Raw genomic sequence first — 19,538 nt, 5'->3', positions numbered from 1 at the left:
TCATCATTATTTGCCAGGAGACACGGTATAAAATTGTGGAAATTACAAATAAAAAGTACATATTTTCGGGTTTTCACTTCATGCAGACCTATTTAGAAAAATTTAATTTAAATAATTGCTCGCAGCGAAGTAACAAATTTATTTCATTTTATCAAAAAGTTCGTGGTAACGAACTGTACTAAGGAGCGACCCGGCTCAATAGTAACCAAAACTCTAAAAAACGGATTTTTGATACCAATAGCTACATGAACAAAATCGCATTTTAATGCTGACTTTAAATATATGAGATACCTATCTAAAATTACGAGTCTAAGAAAAATTGCATTATTTTAGAAAATAGAGGGAAACACCCAATAAAAGTAATAAAACCAAAATTACACCCATCCGAATCAGCCTATCAGGGAACCCTACCGTGGAAGTGTTAAGCTTCTATCAGCAAAAATATGGATTTTTTTTCCAGGGGTGATTATATCGAACCAGTTGTCATAGAATGTTGCGAGCGGGCTCATTCCAACGGAAATGAAGTTATATACAAGTGAATTATATATAAAAAAATGAAGTATATAGTACCCTTTTTAAGTGATCTAAAAAATTGGAGGGCACCTAGGCCTCTTCCCACGCTAATTATTTTCCCACAGTTACCCGATTAAAATTCTGAGATAGCCATTTTATTCAGCATAGTCGAAAAACCTTATAACTGTGTCTTTGGGGACGACTTATTCCACCAGAATCCCCGTGGAAGGGGCTACAAGTTACAAACTTTGATCAGTGTTTATATAGTAATGGTTATTGGGAAATGTACAGACGTTTTCAGGAGGATTTTTGGTTGGGGGGGGGGGGGGTTGAGAACAGGGGGTTATGTTGGGGGAACTTTCCATGGATGAATTTGTCATGGGGGAAGAAAATTTCCATGAAGGGAGCGCAGGATTTTCTAGCCTTATTTCAAAATAGAACAATACAAAAATAAATATGAAACAGTTTTTTCAACTGAAAGTAAGGAGCAGCATTAAAATTTAATACTAACAGAATACAGAAGTTCGTTACGTAAGCTAACTCGTAAGTTACGTAGAACTTTTACTAGCAAAAACGTTCGCAAAATATTAAAAGTTCTAGTTGCCTTTTTAAGTAACCAAAACATTGGAGGGCAACTAAGCCTCCTCCCCTGCTCCTTTTTTCTCAAAGTGATTCTATCAAAATTATGAGAAAGCCATATAAATATGAAATTTCGTTTTAATTATTCATCTGTGGAGAGCCAAAATCAAAACATGCATTAGTTCAAAAACGTTCAGATATTAAATGAAAAAAAGACATGTTTTTAACTGAAAGCAAGGAGCAACATTAAAACTTAAAACGAATATAAATTACTTCGTATGCGAAAGGGGCTGCTTCCTCCTCAACGCCCCGCTCTTTACGCTAAAGTTTTACTCTTTTTCTCTCAATTCTACTTTTTAAAACAGTAAAAAACTTTAGCGTAAAGAGCGGGGCGTTGAGGAGGGAGCAGCCCCTTTCATATACGAAGTGATTTCTGTTCGTTTAAGTTATAATGTCGCTCCTTACTTTCAGTTAAAAAAAACTTGTTCTTTTTATTTAGCTTATCCATACGGGTTCATTAAAAAATATTCTAAAGTTCGATTGTTGCTTGAGTATTTGTATATCTGAATTTGTATTCGGATAAGACTGTAATGACACATGATAACTACCCATACCTAGCACAGTTGGATTTATATAAACGGTTCTCGTATCTCCATACTTCTTGGCAACCTTCCGTCGACAATTTCGGGTAACAGTGCCTCAAAATAAATTTTTTTTAGATTTGGCAGCATTTTGTTAGACCAGAATTCACGGTCACGACCAATCTTTTCATAATATAATTCCTCTTCCCCTAAAAATATTACAAAGTATACAAAATCAATGTCACAACATTCCAATTGCATTTGAATTTGGTAATAGTAGTCATGTGTTCTTTTCAGCTTTATTTCACTATTAACTTTCTTTTCTAGACATGTATTTTTTTTAAGCGCTATCCACTCATCCAATGTAAGCCCTTTTGCTGTCAAAGGGCACTTCACCTCCAAAAGAGCCTTCTCACCCGAAGGAAAAATTGCTATCCCGTCCGGACTGGCCCCTAGAAACCCATATTCCTTGTGAATGAAAAGCCCAGCAGAGTTCACAATGCAACCCATTTTCTTTGCAAAAGCTGCAATAGCTACAGGCTCATACATCTGACCATGCTCCATTGCCTTTGTTTGGCGGTTTCTGGGATACAGCAGCTGCCGAACTAATGAGCCCACAGTCTTCAACCGCCTTTTACAAACAGAACCAGCTACGGAAGCTGTAATTCTGTTTTTTCTGTATTCTATCCAGCTATTATCGATAGAATTTCTCTGAAGCCTAGTGGCTTTTTCGATACTGAGGATATCTGTTGCAGTACATTGGAGACGAGTCAAAAAATCTGTTTTTGCAATTTTGAGCGCACTGCAATCAAGATCCGGAGCAGTTGCGTTCGAGCCGTAGTTTTTGTCTGCTCCGGTTGGCTCCCTGATTTCTTTTGAAGGGAGTTTTGTGGAAGCATTAGTGAAAAGGCACTTTTTAGCAGACAGTTTTTTACGTCGAGCAGTAGTCATGGCCCGCTGTTGTGCAAGTTTTTTCAACTGTCTACTTGGTGTAGATCCTACAGTTCTTCGAAATATTTCAAGGCGAGCTGAGTGACCTTTCGTAAATCGGATTCCTGCTGCTTTAACACGGGTGGTATATCGCGCACTTTGGCTAACCATGATGTTTTTGCCACCTATAAGCCTTGCAACTATGCTCATAAAATATTCTGCCAGGTTGCTCGTGTGGTTTCCTATCAGTAGACGAGCCCTTCTGGTCAGCGTATCAAAGGCTGAATACACATGGCTGAGAAAGATGTTGCTAGGGGTGTCTTCAGGATTGACCTGTAGAACTTTCCCGGAGAACGAGCAGCGTGTAGGACAAAATCTATGGTCGCCACGGAAAAAATGTAGAGGAATTGCCTTCAGCGCACTGATGAGATCCTTCACGCTTTTCTTCTCTGTGGTGGCACATACAATTGCATTTCTGGCAAAATCACACATTTTCTTTATTATTGCGGCACTAAGAAATCTTCTGCATTCGGCATTTTCATGCTGCTTCTTATATAGTCTGTTTTTCAAGCATTTGCACGCATGATTAGCACACTCAATTTTTTCTACATTTCTGCCATATGGTACCCTTGCTATAATTTCAGAATGGGTACTTGAATCGCCGTCGGCAACAAATCGAGTATATCTTAGATTGTGCAAGGATGTTGCTATTCGGAATGCGTCAACTAATATATCTGACTCCATACCTGTACTGGGCCCCTGCCAGTTCATAAAACATGTATGTTCAGGAACAGATCTATTAACTTGATGCCTGTATTTCACGCAAGTACAGCAATATTTGTTCCTAATTCCTAGATTTAAGAGTTTCTTCGAATAGAAACCTATCACCACTCCACAGCCTGAGAGTGCACGATATCTATTCCCATAACTTCGTGTGCACCAACTTCCATCAACTATAACACATGTCTCTACAGCTCCATTTGGGTGATTTTTCTCACCTGCTTCCAGTGCCATCCTTCGCTCGGTTTTCCCATTTTCGATAAGATAGTCATAGAGAACTTTTTCCAATTCTACGCAAATTTCTTTCTAAAATTTCATAAAGACTTTTTGAGACGGGGTATTTATTCCAATGGTAGAGAAAAGTTCTTGAACCTGGGCGTGAGTCATTCCACCATTTATTGCACCAACCACTACCTCTTTGTTGACACTTACTGTTCCTGTTTCTGTTTTGTGTTTCTTTCTGATAGTATTCACACTATCAAAATCAGTCCTTTTCCGTTTTTTGACTACGGTTTTCGTTGAGTCTTTTTTTTTAAGCCTTCTAGGAGCAAGGGGTTTTTCTGTGTGAATTGTGGCTTCCTCATGACATGATTCGCATTTGAAGATGAGTCTTGAGCGCAATCCAGCTCTATGTTCTTTAGAAAACATCATATTTGAAACCAAATTGATGTCTTGGCACCTGTAAATAAAATGCTAATTGGTTGTGAGGAAGTAAAATAGTAAAGTAGCGATTTTATTGTTTTGGTAGAAAGGAAAGTGCTATAGCTTCAAAAAGGATAGGTAGTATGTAGAGTAGTGAGCGATGTAGGGTAATTAAAATATGAAATAAAATATAAAATATAGCTAGAAATGGGCGAGAAGTGGAAATTATACGATCTAACCGAAAGTTTGTTGTATTTCATTGTCAGATTAAACCACCCAATTTTATTTATGTATGTAACCAAGCCAAAAACTGTCCTGGAACTACCAATCAGGAAAGCCAAGTATTTCAAAACTTTACAAAATCCTTTGGGGCATGACAGGAAATGCCCTCTAAACAGACCCGTGTCGATTTACCAAATTCCAACGGAAATTACTAACCAAATTCAAAGAAAAATTAAGTCTCACTTGACTCCCTAAAATCAAATTCAAAGTAAAAATCCGTGCCCCAAATTCAGTTGCATCTCAACTATCATTTAAATTTTTATTCGAGTAATTCACAAAGTTCTTATTAGTACGATTAAAAATACCAATATGCTTTTATGAGTTAGGAGGATCAAATTAGCTAGTTTATTTCTCAAATCTTTTAAAGCCTTTGCAGACATTCTTTCAGAACCTTTATCCGTACTTTTTAATGATTAGATAAAAAAACAAGTATTTTGAATGAAAGTAAGGAGCAACATTAAAACTTAGAACGAACAGAAATTATCCCGTATATGAAAGAGGCTATTTCCTCCTCAACGCCCCACTCTTTACGCTAAAGTTTGACTCTTTCTCTTAACTCTACTTTTTAAAACAGTAAAAAATTTAGCGTAAAGAGTGGGGCGTTGATGAGGAAGCAGCCCCTTTCATATACGAAGTAATTTCTGTTCGTTTTAAGTTTTAATGTCGCTCCTTACTTCTGTTTAAAAACTGTTTTTTTTTATTTAATTTCTGAACGTTTTTGAATCAATGCATGTTTTGATTTTGGCTCTCCGCAGATGAATAATTAAACCGAAATTTTAATATTTATTTTTTTGTCTAAAGTGCTTTCTCATAGTTTTGATCGAATGATTTTGAGAAAAAATGGAGCGGGGGAGGATGCCTAGTTGCCGTCCGATTTTTTGGTTACTTTAAAAGGCAACTAAAAATTTTAATTTTTTACGAATCTTTTTATTAGTAAAAGATATACGTAACTTACAAATTAGCTTACGTAACTAACTTCTGTATTCTCATGTTTTTATTACGTATACGAAGGGGCTCACCCCCTCGTTAGTACCTCGCTCTTTACATTAAAGCTTAAATTTTGTCCCAATTTCTTAAGAATGACCCCTGAATCACAAAAGCCGTAGAATAAATAGTTGAAATTACTAAAAATACTTTAGTGTAAAGAGCGAGGTATTAGGAGGAGGTGAGCCTATCGTATGCTTAATAATTTCTGTTCGTTTTAAGCTTTAATGCTTCTCCTTACTTTCAGTTGAAAAAAGCTTTTTCATATTTATTTTTTTATTTTTGTTTTTTTAAATAATACTAGAAAATCCCGGGCTCCCTTCATGAAAATTTTCTTCCCCCATGACAAATTCCTCCAAGGAAAGTTCCCCCAACATATCCCCCTCTTCTTTGAGTTACGAGTTTGGAAAATAAGGGGAAACACCCCTAAACGTCATAGTATAGATAGATAGATAAGTGTATTTCAAAAACCCGTGGGCCATATACACACAAAATATAAATAAATAACAGACAAGCAAGGAAATTAACAACAGTACGAACACGCACAAAAAAAACAGAATTCAACGCAAAAAGTACCTAATCTAACTACAAAAGAAATTAATCATATAAAACTTTTTCTTCTTATTAAAGATTTTTCTATATATACTCCCACTCGAAATATTGTGGTTGGGTTACTATTTTGTAGAATACCCGGAAGCATCAAATTAATCCCATGCAAATAAATTTCCCGTAAATCCAAGAGCACCGGGCATTTCCGGAGAAAATGATCCAAGTCTTCATCATCATCTTTACAAAGAGGACAAAGATACCGCCTATCAGGACCAACTATCATTTTATTTTTGTCGAACGTTTTTTGTCTGTTCTGGATTGGAAGACAATTTGCCCTAAGCTGAATCCAACGACATAGAATCATAGCCGGTAAATTAAGTTTAAAATAAACTTCCTCCCCAAAACTAGGTTTTGCCTGATTATAATGTTGTAGGGTTGTAGAATCAAGAACCAGCCCTTGCCAAAGCTGAATTTCCTGACTCTCTAATATAAATCGTACCTGGCTTTCTAAATTTGCTGGTACATCGCGAGAGCAAAGACCATTATTCCATAAATAAGGCATTCCTACTTTTTCTAGTAATGATTTAATTTGGGATGGCCACGAGGTTTTTAAACCACATTTCAACATCTCTTCATATGCCACTCTTACTAGTCTATCTTCATTACTCTTAGTTAACTTCAACCAGAATCTAAGCATTAAAATATACCTACGTAGCTTTAAAGAAAACAGGCCCATATCACCTTTCAGAATCTGTGAATGAGTTGTCTGATGTAAACCAAACACTCTTTTATAATACTGGAGCTGAAGGGGCTCCAGTTGCTGCACCATTTCTCCACCCCATATCTCTGCTCCATATTCTATTACGGGTAAAATTTTTGTGTTAAATATTCTTTTATGCATTTTTAGGTTTTTGATCCCCATTATCGTCGGGTTTCTAAATATAGCTGACATGGCCACCCTACCTCTCTTAATTATTTCATCAACATGACTCCTTAGGCTTCCATTTTCCGATAAGATAAAGCCTAAATATTTTATTCTTTTACTTATAAATAGTTCCTTATTATTAAATTTAAACGTATATTTTTCATCGTCCCCAACCTTCCTTTTTTTAAAAATAACAACTTCGCTCTTTTCAGTATTCAGCCTTAACTTTTTTATATGCAAATATTCTTCTATGAGATTCAAAAGAGTCTGTAGATCTTGCGGTTTATTAGCCACCAAAGCAATATCATCTGCAAATAATAAGAGAGATAGTTTTTGAGTCCCTAGGCTAACTTTCGGAGCCCATCTATTCTCTAGAAAATTAACAACATCATTAATAAAATATTAAACAACTTAGGTGAAAGGGTGTTGCCCTGTTTTACTCCCCGCTTAATATCAAAAAGCTTCGAAAACCTATTACCAACTTGAATGATTCCACTCACACAAGTATACATGCTCACTATCAATCTAACAAATGAATGGGGAAGGCCAATATTTAGCATGGCATCCTTCAATAACTCTCTGTCGACACTATCAAAAGCCTTATGGAGATCCAGAAATCCCACATAAAGACAAGTTTTACCCTTTCCATATTTATCTATTAATGCCTTTAAAATAAACACACTATCTGTCGTCCCATACCCTGTCCTGAAACCTCCTTGTTCCTCATGTATTAAATTATTTGTATTTAACCAATTGGAAAGCCTGGTATCTAATATTTTCTCCAAAACCTTACTTAAAGCAGGGACAAGTGCTATTAAACGATAATTTTCATGAGCCTTCGGGTTTCCTCTCTTAAAAAGTGGTATAAACAATGATGTCTTCCAAGCGCTTGGCCATTGCCCTGAACTTAACACCTTATTACAAAGAAGAACAATTATCGGTATCAAAATGGAAAGAAAATTCTTAAATAACAATATTGGTATACCATCAACACCCGCAGCAGTACCACCTTTTAACTTCTTAAATATTGACTTAATCTCTTGGCCATTCACATCACCCACTAAATCGTAATCATGTTCTCTCATGGGATAAATAACCATCTCTGGGGTATGCGCTACCTCCTGAAGATCTGCACAAACACCTTCTAAATTATTTAGGTAATCAGGCCATGAATCAGCTTCCGGAACAGCCTGGGTATTAACATTTCTCCTTCCACTATCATTCTTTATATAGCCCCAAAACTTTTTAAAATCTTTATTTCTAAAATCATCAGCGATATCCAGTTTCTTCTTATGCTCGTACTCTTTTTTTTTCTTTTTATTAAACTTTTATATTCTCTTCTTTTATCTTTATATTTAGCCAATTTTAGACTTTGAACTTCCGCGCTATCAAATTCATTCAAACGATTTAATAAATATTTTGCTTTTTCTTTCATTAACTTGCAATCCAAGTCAAAATATCCCTCATTCTTTTTTAATTTTTTAGTCAGGCCACATGATTCTGCACAACTGCCCATTATTTCATTTAACAGCATAATTACACTATGTGCATCTTTTTCATTGTCTTCTAACGCTTTCAAATTATTTTTTACATGCGAGTCCAATAGCTCCCTTCTAAATGCCTCAATATCTTTATCTGTTAAATCATTTCTAATTCGTTTTCCTAAACCTATTTTTCTATAATCCGCATTATAGAAATTTCTTAGTCGTGAACCGTGTTTCGCAAACTGCCCAATCTTCACCTCAAGCATAATAGCTCTATGATCAGATCCAACTAAATCTAATACTCCCATATTTATTGATTCAGGTACAAGTTGCGTATTAATTAGCACATAATCTACAACACTTGGAGTTGGACCCGAAAGGCAAGTGAACTCGCCCCTACCCTTATCCTTCCCAAACCTACCATTCGCAATCATCAGACCATGTTCCCCACAAAACGCCAGGAGCTTTCTTCCCCATACATTTATTTTTCTTTTTTCATCCTTGTTGCTTCGTGGTATTCTACAACAAATTGGGACAAAATCACCTAAATCTGGAATCAACACATCTGGGATCTCAGCCTCCAGGCCGGTATAAGCATTGAAATCCCCCATTAACACACAATCCAGATCTTTATAACTTTCTTGTATTAACGAAAATTCTTCCCCTAAAATTTCCCAAGTATTTTCTCGATTGTACGAACTATTCTGTGGAGGTATATACACTACACCCAAAATTAATTGCTTCCCACATTTCAAATAAATAGACAGCCAAAGCAAGTTTTCAGATCTACTACTAATTCTCTCATAGCCGTCAATAGCAGATGCTTTAACCAAAACCAAAATGCCACCATAATGTCTATTATTTCTTGCTACATTACGCACGGTCTGTTCAACGAAATACCCGGGGAGAGGTGATATAGGAGAACAATCGTTCCATGTTTCAATCAGCGAAATCACATCAAACGAAAATAAATCGTCATATAAATAGGTCAACTTATCACGTAATCCTTGTATGTTCCATGACACTATGACACTTATCCTATATTTCTACGCCTTCTGTTAGCACGTTAACATCACTAGCCTTTGGTTGAGATTGCTCGTTACTAGTCTTAGTCGGGGGAAAGGCAACATGATAATACTCACGAGTGCGGTTATTTATATCCGCTAACTCACTTCGGTGTTTATTGTAATAAAAATCACGTGAAAAACCACCACGATGTCTATCATTAAACTTCTTTCTTGGCGAATGGCTGCCTTTGGGTGCTACATTACGAGTACCTGGTCGAAACAAGTCATTTGGGCTGATAATAGCACTAGAAGGTCTTTTAGCTGTCGATACTGCCTGAGGAGTGGTGGTCGATGGTACTAATGTCTCAGTATCACTATCACTGGCATCACTAACTAGCCTCATCGGAATATTATTGGGATCATTTGGGAGCCTAGCACTAAAGGGTGGACCAGAATTTTGTACTGGCTTCAAATTACGCTTAATCTCGACTATTGAATTTCCATCATACCTGAATATTCGGCCTTCGATGAATAGTTTGTCACCTCGTAATTTTGCATCACGGCCATCATTTTGCGCAGTAGTTAACATTTCCTTTAAATGTTTACGGGCCTCCCTTTGTATAGCTGTGTAATCCGGAGCCACCGATAAACCAAACCTTCTTAATACGGAGCTGTTTCTTAAAATATAGTCTCTGATTTCAACCGAGTTTAGCTTTACTACTATCGGCCCTGATTTCAATCTAAAAATGTCACGTATATCACTTCGATTTATCCCGAGAGACGGCATAGTACGATTTAATAACCCCGTTATTTCTTGCTTCAGAGTATAATCGCCGAGTTGTTGAGGGGTGTAATTATAGAAGATTAAATTCGTTCTTTTCTGCTCTGCTTCGAGCTTGTTGGCTCGTTCATAAGAGACTGCTAGGTTAGATTTCACATTTTCCAGCTCTTTTTTAATTTCATCATTTGTCTTAGCATTGTTAGATAACTGCGTAATAATGTTACTTAACTGTACTTGTATGGCATCAATGCTATCCGAAAGTTCAGGAATCGTATTAACTTTCTGCGAAAGCACCGGTAATAAATCCAGTTTAAAATTAATTTCTTGCAAGAACTGGGCACTTTGCATTTTCTCGGCCTCTCGTGTTTGGACTGCCATTTACACCCTTATAAACTTATCAAAGTGCAAAATGTAAAACCTTTATCACTCCTTGATTTGATCCAGTATCGCTAATTAGCAATAAGACTTTTTTTCACCATTCGAAAAAAATCACAATATTGGCTCAAAGCCACGCGGGAGAGAAACGTTATTTCAATCTTGGTTTAAACTAGTTAGTTACACAATTTGTCTAAATGTAAGCATGGATGTTATCCGAAAGAAATGAAATCTGGTTTTGTTGTTAACTCCTTGAACTCTGAATGAAAACTGATTGAATCATTTTGATGATTCAAAATGGCAAGTTTTTTTTTTTTTTAAATGGAGAGTTGTGAGACAGAGTCAAACTTTAGCGTAGAAAGCAAGGCGTTGAGAAGGGAACAGCCCCTATCATATACGGAGTAATTTCTGTTCGTTTTAAGTTTTAATGTTGCTCCTTACTTTCAGTTGAAAAAACTTGTTTTTTTTATTTATTTCAGAATAGCGCGACTCATTTTTTCCGCCGATTGATTAGCTTTTGTCATAAATTAATACAGAAGTAAAAAGTGGGGCTATTTCAAAATGTAATGGGGAAATATATAATGGGCTATAAACTGTCGCTTAAAGAGGGGCGAGGGGTGGGGTATAGCAAAGCATTCGCTCTTAGGAATAGTATAAGTAGCTACTTATGGTTGTTTTAAGTTCTTTTCTGAATTTTTAGGCCTTCCTTCAAATGTGCCCCTCTCCTTATTTTTTACCAAAAATATAATTTAAAAGATCTACTATTTAATACTGTAAAAACTTTAGCGTAAAGAGCGGGGCGTTGAGGAGGGAACAGCCCCTTTCATATACTGGGTAATTTCTGTCCGTTTTAAGTTTTAATGTTACTCCTTCTTTTCATTAAAAAAAATCGTTTTTTATTTAATTTCTGAACGTTTTTTTAGTTAATCCATGTTTTGATTTCGGCTCTGCGCAGATGAATAATTAAAACGAAATTTGAATTTTTATTTTTTTGGCTAAACGGCTTTCTCATAATTTTGATCGAACGATTTTGAGAAAAATGAGTGGGGAAGGAGGCCCAGCTGCTCTCCAATTTTTTGCTACTTAAAAAGGCAACTAGAGCTTTTAGTTTTTTACGATGATTTTCATTAGTAAAAATATACGTAACTTACGAATTAGCTTACCTAACGAACTTCTATATTCGCAGGTATCTATTACGTATATAAGGGGGGCTCGCCCACTTGTCAATACCTCGCTCATTACACTAAAGCTTAAATTTTGTCCTAAATCCTTAATAATGACCCCTGAATCACAAAGGCCGTAGAATAAATAATTGAAATTACTAAAAAATACTTTAGCGTAAAGAGTGAGAGATTAGGAGGAAATGAACCCCTTATATGTGTAATATTTTTTGTTCTTTTTAAGTTTTACCGCTGGTCCTTACTTTCAGTTGAAAACACTTTTTCATATTTATTTTTTCATTGTTTTTTTAAATCATGCTAGAAAATCCTGCCCCCTCCCATTCATGGAAAATTTTCCTCCCCATGACAAATTCCTCCATGGAAAGTTTCCCCAACATAACCTCCTCTTCTCAACCCCTCCTTCCAACCAAAAAATCCCACTGAAAACGTCTGTACACTTCCCAATAATCATTACTATGTGCAAACACTGGTCAAAGTTTTTAACTTGCAGCTTCTCCCATGGGGACTTTGGGGGAGTAAGTCGTCCTGAAAGACATAGTTATAAGGTTTTTCAACTATGCTGAATAAAATGGCTATATCAGGATTTTGATGGCGCTAGAACTTTTCATTTCCATTTGAATGAGCCCTCTCGCAAAATTTTAAGACCACTGGGTCGGTACAATCACCCTTGGAAAAAAGAATTAAATAAATAAACACGCATCTGGGATTTGTGTTTTGGCAAAATATACAAAATTCTACATTCTTGTAGATAGGAGCTTGAAACTTGTACAATAAGGTTCTGTGATACGCTGAATCTGATGGAGTTACTTTCTTTAAGATTAAATGACTTTTAGGGGGGTTCCCTCATTTTCGAAAATAAGGTAAATTTTCTCAGGCTCGTAACTTTTGATGGGTAAGACTAAACTTGATGATGAAACTCACATATTCAAAATCGGCATAACAGTGCGATTCTTGAGATGTTCTGATATCAAAATTCTGTTTTTTAGAGCTTTGGTTACTATTGAGCCGGGTCGCTCCTTACTACAGTTCGTTACCACGAACTGTTCGAAATTACCTCTACTGGTAAGTTCGCTTTATGTTGGAAAAAAAAAATGATAAAAAGAAGTTTTTTAACTGAAAGTAAGGAGCAAAATTAACGAACAGTAATTACTCCGTATATCAAAGGGGCTTTTCCTCCCTCAACACCTTGCTCTTTACGCTAAAGTTTGACTCTTTTTCTTAAGTTTACTTTTTAAAACAGTAAAAAACTTTAGCGTAAGGAGCAGAGCGTTGAGAAGGGAGAAAACCTTTTAATATACAGAGTAATTTCTGCTTGTTTTAAGTTGTAATGTCGCTCCTTACTTTCAGTTCAAAAACTTTGTTTTTCATTTTATTTCTGAACGTTTTTGGATTAATACTTTTTTTGTGCTTTTTTTCTGTTTCTCTGTTTGCCATTCTGGCATGTCCAATGAATTGTGGGACAGAATAGAGGCAGTTCAAAAAACGTGTCTAAGAATTATTTTCAAACAGGGTAAAGGGCCTTACATTTCCCTTCTTCGGAGAGCAAATCTAGTCACCCTTAAGGAAATGAGAGTACAAATTTTCTTATTATTTTGCCAACAATATCGTGCATAACCCTTGTACTACTTCTCCTTTCCCTAGTGAATATTTACCCACCCGCCACGTCAGGGGCGGATCTAGGATTTTTTTTTTGGGGGGGGGTGTACATGAAAGGTTACTCCGATAAACTTGTGGACAAAGAAATACCAACAATTTAAAGGGAACTGCAACAATTTCTAAGTCGTGGGTAGGTAGTGGACATGGACTTTAATTTAATATAAAATCTGATGAGTTCTATTGAAATTAAAGTCAATTAGAAATATTGATACAAAAAAAGTAAGTTTATAAGAACCACCTCGCCATAAAACACAATTAAAAGGTTGTTCACCCTCTACAAAAAAATAATATATTAAATCTTTTCTGCATAATTTTTAGCATTTGCACTTCTGGCGACTATAGCGAGTTACTTAAACTTTGTATTGTCAAAAAAAAAAATTAGTACCATATTTTGGTATCATACATTCTTTGGAACTAATTGTTGATTAAACATTAAGTAATAGTTCGTTTGATGGTGTAGCAGGAAAAATAGAACAAAGAAATAGAAATATAATGCTTTCTTATTGTTGCTATTAGCAGCGGATTAAGTCAGAATTTTAAATCTCCCCTTCTTACGAATGAAAATTTTCGCCTCCCAGTTGGCATTTGTGGTAATACGGACAGATCCCCTTGATAAACTTGAATTTAATTAAATACTTTTTGGGGACATGTGTCATTAATAAAAATCTAATAGAGACTGCAAAAAGTAACTGAAACCTTGTTTCAAACTTGTTTGCAAAAAGAAACAGCCTTAATAACTAAAAACTTACTAAAAACTCGACTATTAAAAACCAAATATAAAAAAATTCGTCCCTAAAAGAACCAGAGCAAGCGGTCCCAACCACAAATCTACTACTATGTCAGGGGGAGGGTGCCCCCTGCATTCGCCACTGCCCCACGTTCTAATTCAACAAAAATCCCCCTTCTTGCCCAAATAAGAGTTTCCACTGAAAGATATAGAAGAACGTTCATCCTTCACATATTTGAAATTTTAAATTACTAACCCTTCGCTCTTATCGCTCCTCTTTTAACTTAAAGTTGTAATGCTTATTTTGCAACTGCAAACTTTACAATTATTGCAAGGTAAACTAAATTGTCATTTTGTTTAAATTTGTTTTCCCGGTTTTAATTTAAGACTTTTTATGGTTTGACTTTTTTACTGATTGCAATTTTATGAGTTTAAACTGGTTTGATATTTATTACTGATTGGCATTCACCATTTTTTTAAATTTTTTTATTGAGACTAAAATGTGAATTTGGCCCTTTTGGGCTTGTGATAGCCGTTTTGTAGAAATAAATCTTGTCTTGTCTAAACGAAGATGAGATTGCTAAAGAAATAGCGAAACAACTGCCGACTATTCTATATAAGCTTTAAATTGTTGGTAAAACCAACAATAGTGAAATTAAACTAACCTAAGTAGATACCGTCGGAGCGTTCTGTTGTTTTGGGATGAAAATATCTTTAAAAGTTATCGAACATTCTTTCTCTATAGCAGAAAAGACAATTATCAAGAATTAATAAGGTACAAGTTGTATTAATTGCAACCCAGAATAATTCCCCATCCTAATAATTTTGATAGCAGTAAATCAATGACGTAAAATGAAAGACAAAGAAAAAACTTACATGTGGCGAATCACGAGCTTTTCATAATTCTCAAAAAGGTAAGGCAGATCCACAATCCAGCGTGAGCCTTTTAGAAGGTCTGACCCCAAATTTCTTCCAGAAGTGATAACTTTCAACACAAAAGGGGAATTTGTTCCAGAACCTTCGGAACTTGATTTGTCGTGAACCGAAGCATCCGTTAAGTCTTCTAACATATATTTTGGTAAACGCGGTCTGCCTCTAGCCCGATAATTTAATTTCAACTTTTCACGATGGGCCTGCACATTTGGCAAATGGAGCCCTCGTATATTTCTTTTTTTCCCATGTTACTGTGGTCAATAACAAGAACTATATAAGAACTTTATGAGGGTTTTGACCATTTTTATCGGGGTTCACTTACTAAAGGGTTGAATTGTTTCTTGGAAAGGCCTTGGACTTGAGACTGGTCATTTGACTGCTTTAGTATGGGTAATTTTTATTGGGGTTTATTTACCAAGGGGTGGGATTGTTTCTTGGAAAGGCCTTGGACTTGAGACTGGTCATTGACTACTTTTGTAGTTTGCTTTGGTAGTTCTACAGCAAGACTCGGGTTTTGCTATAACAAATTTAAATATTCTGGGGACATTTTGTTTCGTTCATTAATTATTTTGTTTCATTCATTAGCTATTAATTAGCTTGTTTTATATATTTTTAATTCTTATTTCAGTACGAAGATTATGCAAAATTGTACTTATACTACAATGCATAAATTTGTCCTGAATTTATTTTAATTAAACCAAAACGATAGATCAAACTTTTTAAAATAAAACCATTGCTTCTTATTCGGCCCTTGTGCTGTTCAATTTATCTCTAGGATTAGACGTAGCTTATCCTTAATTATTTATACAATACAATTTTCTTATATATTCATTAACCGGCAGTTTGGTGTCTGCACCTTACTTCTTCTCTAGACTCTGTTTAAACAGGTTAGAACTAAATAATGCTTGACTGAATCGCTCCTGAACAATCCGAGTGGTTAGCCCCTTGGTGTAATTTTTGCATTCTTAGATGCTCCGATTACAGCTCAATCTAACCTTTTGAGGGGAAATTTTGATTTCGGAACACAAATATGTATAGTATTTGAAGGGACTGCAGCCAGGAGGTATATATTATAGAAAAAAGCTTCTTATTGATGAATAGAAAATTTTTTGCTCTATTTTTTGATACCCACAACAACAATGTCAAGCTAGCAATCTAGAATCCGTTTCCAATCTAGAAACGGATAGTCTAGAATATCTGAAACTAGGCTTTCCAAATATCGACTATGGAAACCCTTTATTTTTCATTGATTCAAGCTCTATGTATAGGGACAAACAACATTATTGCATGATAGCAAGTCTTCACAATTATTGCAGAAAATACCAAAATATCAAGTTTCCTTTAGATTAATTGTCTACGTAAAAAATGTTCGGCAAAAAGTGTCGCTTTCTGGCATAATATATTTGATGGATATTTTAAAATATCCATCAGATTCATGCTAAATCAACCACCTGTGCTACTTTTCGTGTGTATATACCACCTATAAAAGTTATGTTTATTTTCAAAATCAGCACAAAAATTATAATATATTTTAATTAAAATTTTAGTAAGTCCAAAATTTTCAATTTAAACTACCATGCAGCAGATAAGGCTCTTTAAAAAGGGCATATACCCTGAAAATTATATAGTGTCTTCGATTAACTAATAGCTTTAAAAAGAAATAGATTGACAATTATTGACAGTTACGTCACCCAGAGTTCGACATCACAAAGCTCAAATCGAGCAATGCTGTAGACTGTTATACAGCCAAGTGAAAAATTTAGTCGAAGCATCAAAGTACCAGCGTTCATCAGTGCATGGTGAAAACTTCACGGTTTTGAGTTTCCTCCTTCAGTTAGAATTTTTGTAATCTCAAATCTTTGGATATTCCTTGGCTTTTGTGGATCCGAAGAAGATTTATTTTGTTTATCCTCGACTATGTTTTTCCGTCTAAGAAACTTCCTAAGGAAAAAAAAAAATGTGAACTTTGAGCAAATCATATATTCCACGAAAAAAACAACTGTTCATTATTATTCATTCCAGTTCCATGATGTTTTTTTATGGTGCCTTCGTTTCATATTTCAAAAGACCAGTGATTTTTTAAACTCAAAATAAAGAGCGACATTAAAATTGAAAACGAACATAAATTATTACTAATATGAGGGGGGTTGCCCCCTTCTTAACACCTCACTCTTCACGCAAAAGTTACTTGGTACTCTTAAAAAAGCTTCTTATTGTTCTAAGTAAACGAACCTTGTGTTTCAGAAGTGGCTGTTAAAGAATTGGAATAAAACTCAAAATTTAACGCAATTAGCAAGTTGTTGAGGAAAGGGAAATCCCCCTTATTTAATAGTAGTTTCTGTTCATTTTTAGCTTTAACGTTGTTCCTTATTTTGAGTTGAGAAAACTTTTTTTTTCTTAAATTTAATTCCTGATTGTTTTTTAAACAGTGCCAGGAAATCCGGCTCTACCTCAAAGGAAAAATTCCCTCCACGGCAACATCCTCCAGAAAATTGAATCCCAGGGAAAATTTACCCCGGACAATTACCCTTACCATCTCCATGCGTAAAATTGAGTCGGCAAAGAGAAAGTAAGACAAATGAAAAGAATATTGTATAGGAATTGTGGCAAATCCCCCAGTGTAAAATTTCCTCCAAAAGTTCGAAGATTCAAATTAGAGCTTTTTATGGTTATTCTGTATATATAATATATATATCTATATATATAAAAACTAGCTGTTGGGGTGGCGCTTCGCGCCACCCCAACACCTAGTTGGTGGGGCGCTTCGCGCCCCCCCCGAGCCCCCCCGCGCGCGTAAGTTGTTACGCGCCATATTAGTTACGCGCCATTGTAGTTGTGTCCCTGTGTCCCACCTGTGAATATAGATAGATTTATATATGTGTTTCAAACTACGTAAAAATTGCGAATATACAACATTCTTGGCTTTCCCATTGTCTGTCCATATACAAAGCCGTATGTACTAATAATGACGTCATATGCAAATGCTCTTTTTACAAACAAACAAACATGCATACACACAACTCGTTTTTATATAGATAGATAGATAGATAGATACAATACAAATTAACTACGTAAAAAATTGTGAATATACAACAGTCTTCGCTGTCCCATTGTCTGTGCGTATAAATAGATTGTCAGGTTTACCGACCCTCAAAGATGTAACATACAATTGTACATTGGTAAAGCAATCTGTATTAAGATCTATACCGCATTTTTCTAGTGATTGCCCTTGAGCTTTGTTGATGGTGGTTACAAATGCTAATCCAATTGGGAATTGCAATCTTTTAAATTGAAAAAGCAGATCCGTTGGAATCATGGGAATGCGAGGAATAAGAACAGCCTCACCCTCATAAGGCCCTGTCAAGATTGTGGCCTCTATTAGGTTTTCCGTTTTTTTTACGGCAAGTCGCGTCCCATTGCAAAGCTTTGGTGGGTTGATATTTCTTAAAAGTATTATTGGTACGCCTATTTTTAGTTGTAGCAAATGTGGTGGAAACCCTGAAGGATCTATGGAATTTAAAAATTCAGATGGATAATTAACCGCTTCATTTGGTTCCAAAATACAAATTAACTGCGTAAAACTTGCGAATATACAACATTCTTCGCTGTCCAATTGTCGCTGCATATAAATAGATTGTCAGGTTTACCGACCCTCGAACATGCAACGTACAATTGTCCATGGGAAAAACAATCAGTATTAAGATCTATACCACATTTTTCTAATGATTGACCTTGAGCTTTGTTGATGGTGGTTGCAAATGCTAATCCAATTGGGAATTGCAATCTTTTAAATTGAAAAAGCAGATCCGTTGGAATCATGGGAATGCGAGGAATAAGAACAGCCTCACCCTCATAAGGCCCTGTCAAGATTGTGGCCTCTATTAGGTTTTCCATTGTTTTTTTTACGGCAAGTCGAGTTCCATTGCAAAGCTTTGGTGGGTTTATATTTCTTAAAAGTATTATTGGTACGCCTATTTTTAGTTGTAGCACGTGTGGGGGAAACCCTGAAAGATCTATGGAATTTAAAAATTCAGATGGATAATTAACCGCTTCATTTGGTTCCAAAACTGTGTCGACTGACTTGTAAAGGACTGCCTCGTCTCGAATCTTGGTCAAAACAATATTGTTGATTTCGTGGAGGTCTATATTTTTGGGTGCGAGAATCGCTCTTTCACTTAGCCATTTATTATTTTTATAATTTTTTAGAATATTCGGAAATACTTTTTCAATCAATTCATTTTTGGACGTCACTAAATTACAGAAATCAGCAGGTAGTTGTATACGTCCTGAAATTGAGTCTACTGGGAGCTTTCCGTTTCCCATTGCCAGCAATTGATCTGAAAATGTTTGACCAGAGTCATCGTTTTGCAATCGGACACGCATATTTGTAGTTAATTTTAATGTTTTTACGTGTGCCCATAAATTAGAATTTTTCAGGCAAGCATTCATTTCGTCTGCAGGAGTTGATCTAGGTATTATAGGTAATGTTTGCCTGAAATCTCCCGCAAGCAATATTAATGTGCTGCCAAAGGGTTTCGACTTCCCTCGCAAATCTTTCAAGCATTGATCCAGAGCCTCGAGCGATTTTTTGTGTGCCATTGTGCACTCATCCCAAATAATAAGTTTGCA

General features: G+C 35.7%; 1 protein-coding gene across 2 annotated transcripts in view; it reads right to left on the bottom strand.

Moving 5' to 3' along the window:
- LOC136032265 (uncharacterized) overlaps positions 1–19,538 on the bottom strand; it is a 231,232-nt gene that overhangs the window by 67,632 nt on the left and 144,062 nt on the right. The window contains exon 11 of one of the 2 annotated variants that reach the window (XM_065712514.1): positions 16,391–16,850. The exons of the other annotated variant lie outside the window; for it this stretch is intronic. Within the exon in view, the coding sequence (XP_065568586.1) occupies positions 16,718–16,850 (133 nt within the window). The 3' untranslated portion in view covers positions 16,391–16,717. Of the gene's footprint in view, positions 1–16,390; positions 16,851–19,538 lie in introns of those variants that run through there. 2 annotated transcript variants of the gene reach the window in all.

Source organism: Artemia franciscana, chromosome 10, assembly GCF_032884065.1.
Source record: "Artemia franciscana chromosome 10, ASM3288406v1, whole genome shotgun sequence".
NCBI classification, from domain to species: Eukaryota; Metazoa; Arthropoda; class Branchiopoda; order Anostraca; family Artemiidae; genus Artemia; species Artemia franciscana.
Note: the sequence above shows the minus strand (reverse complement) of the source record. Positions and strands in the feature narration are given on the sequence as shown.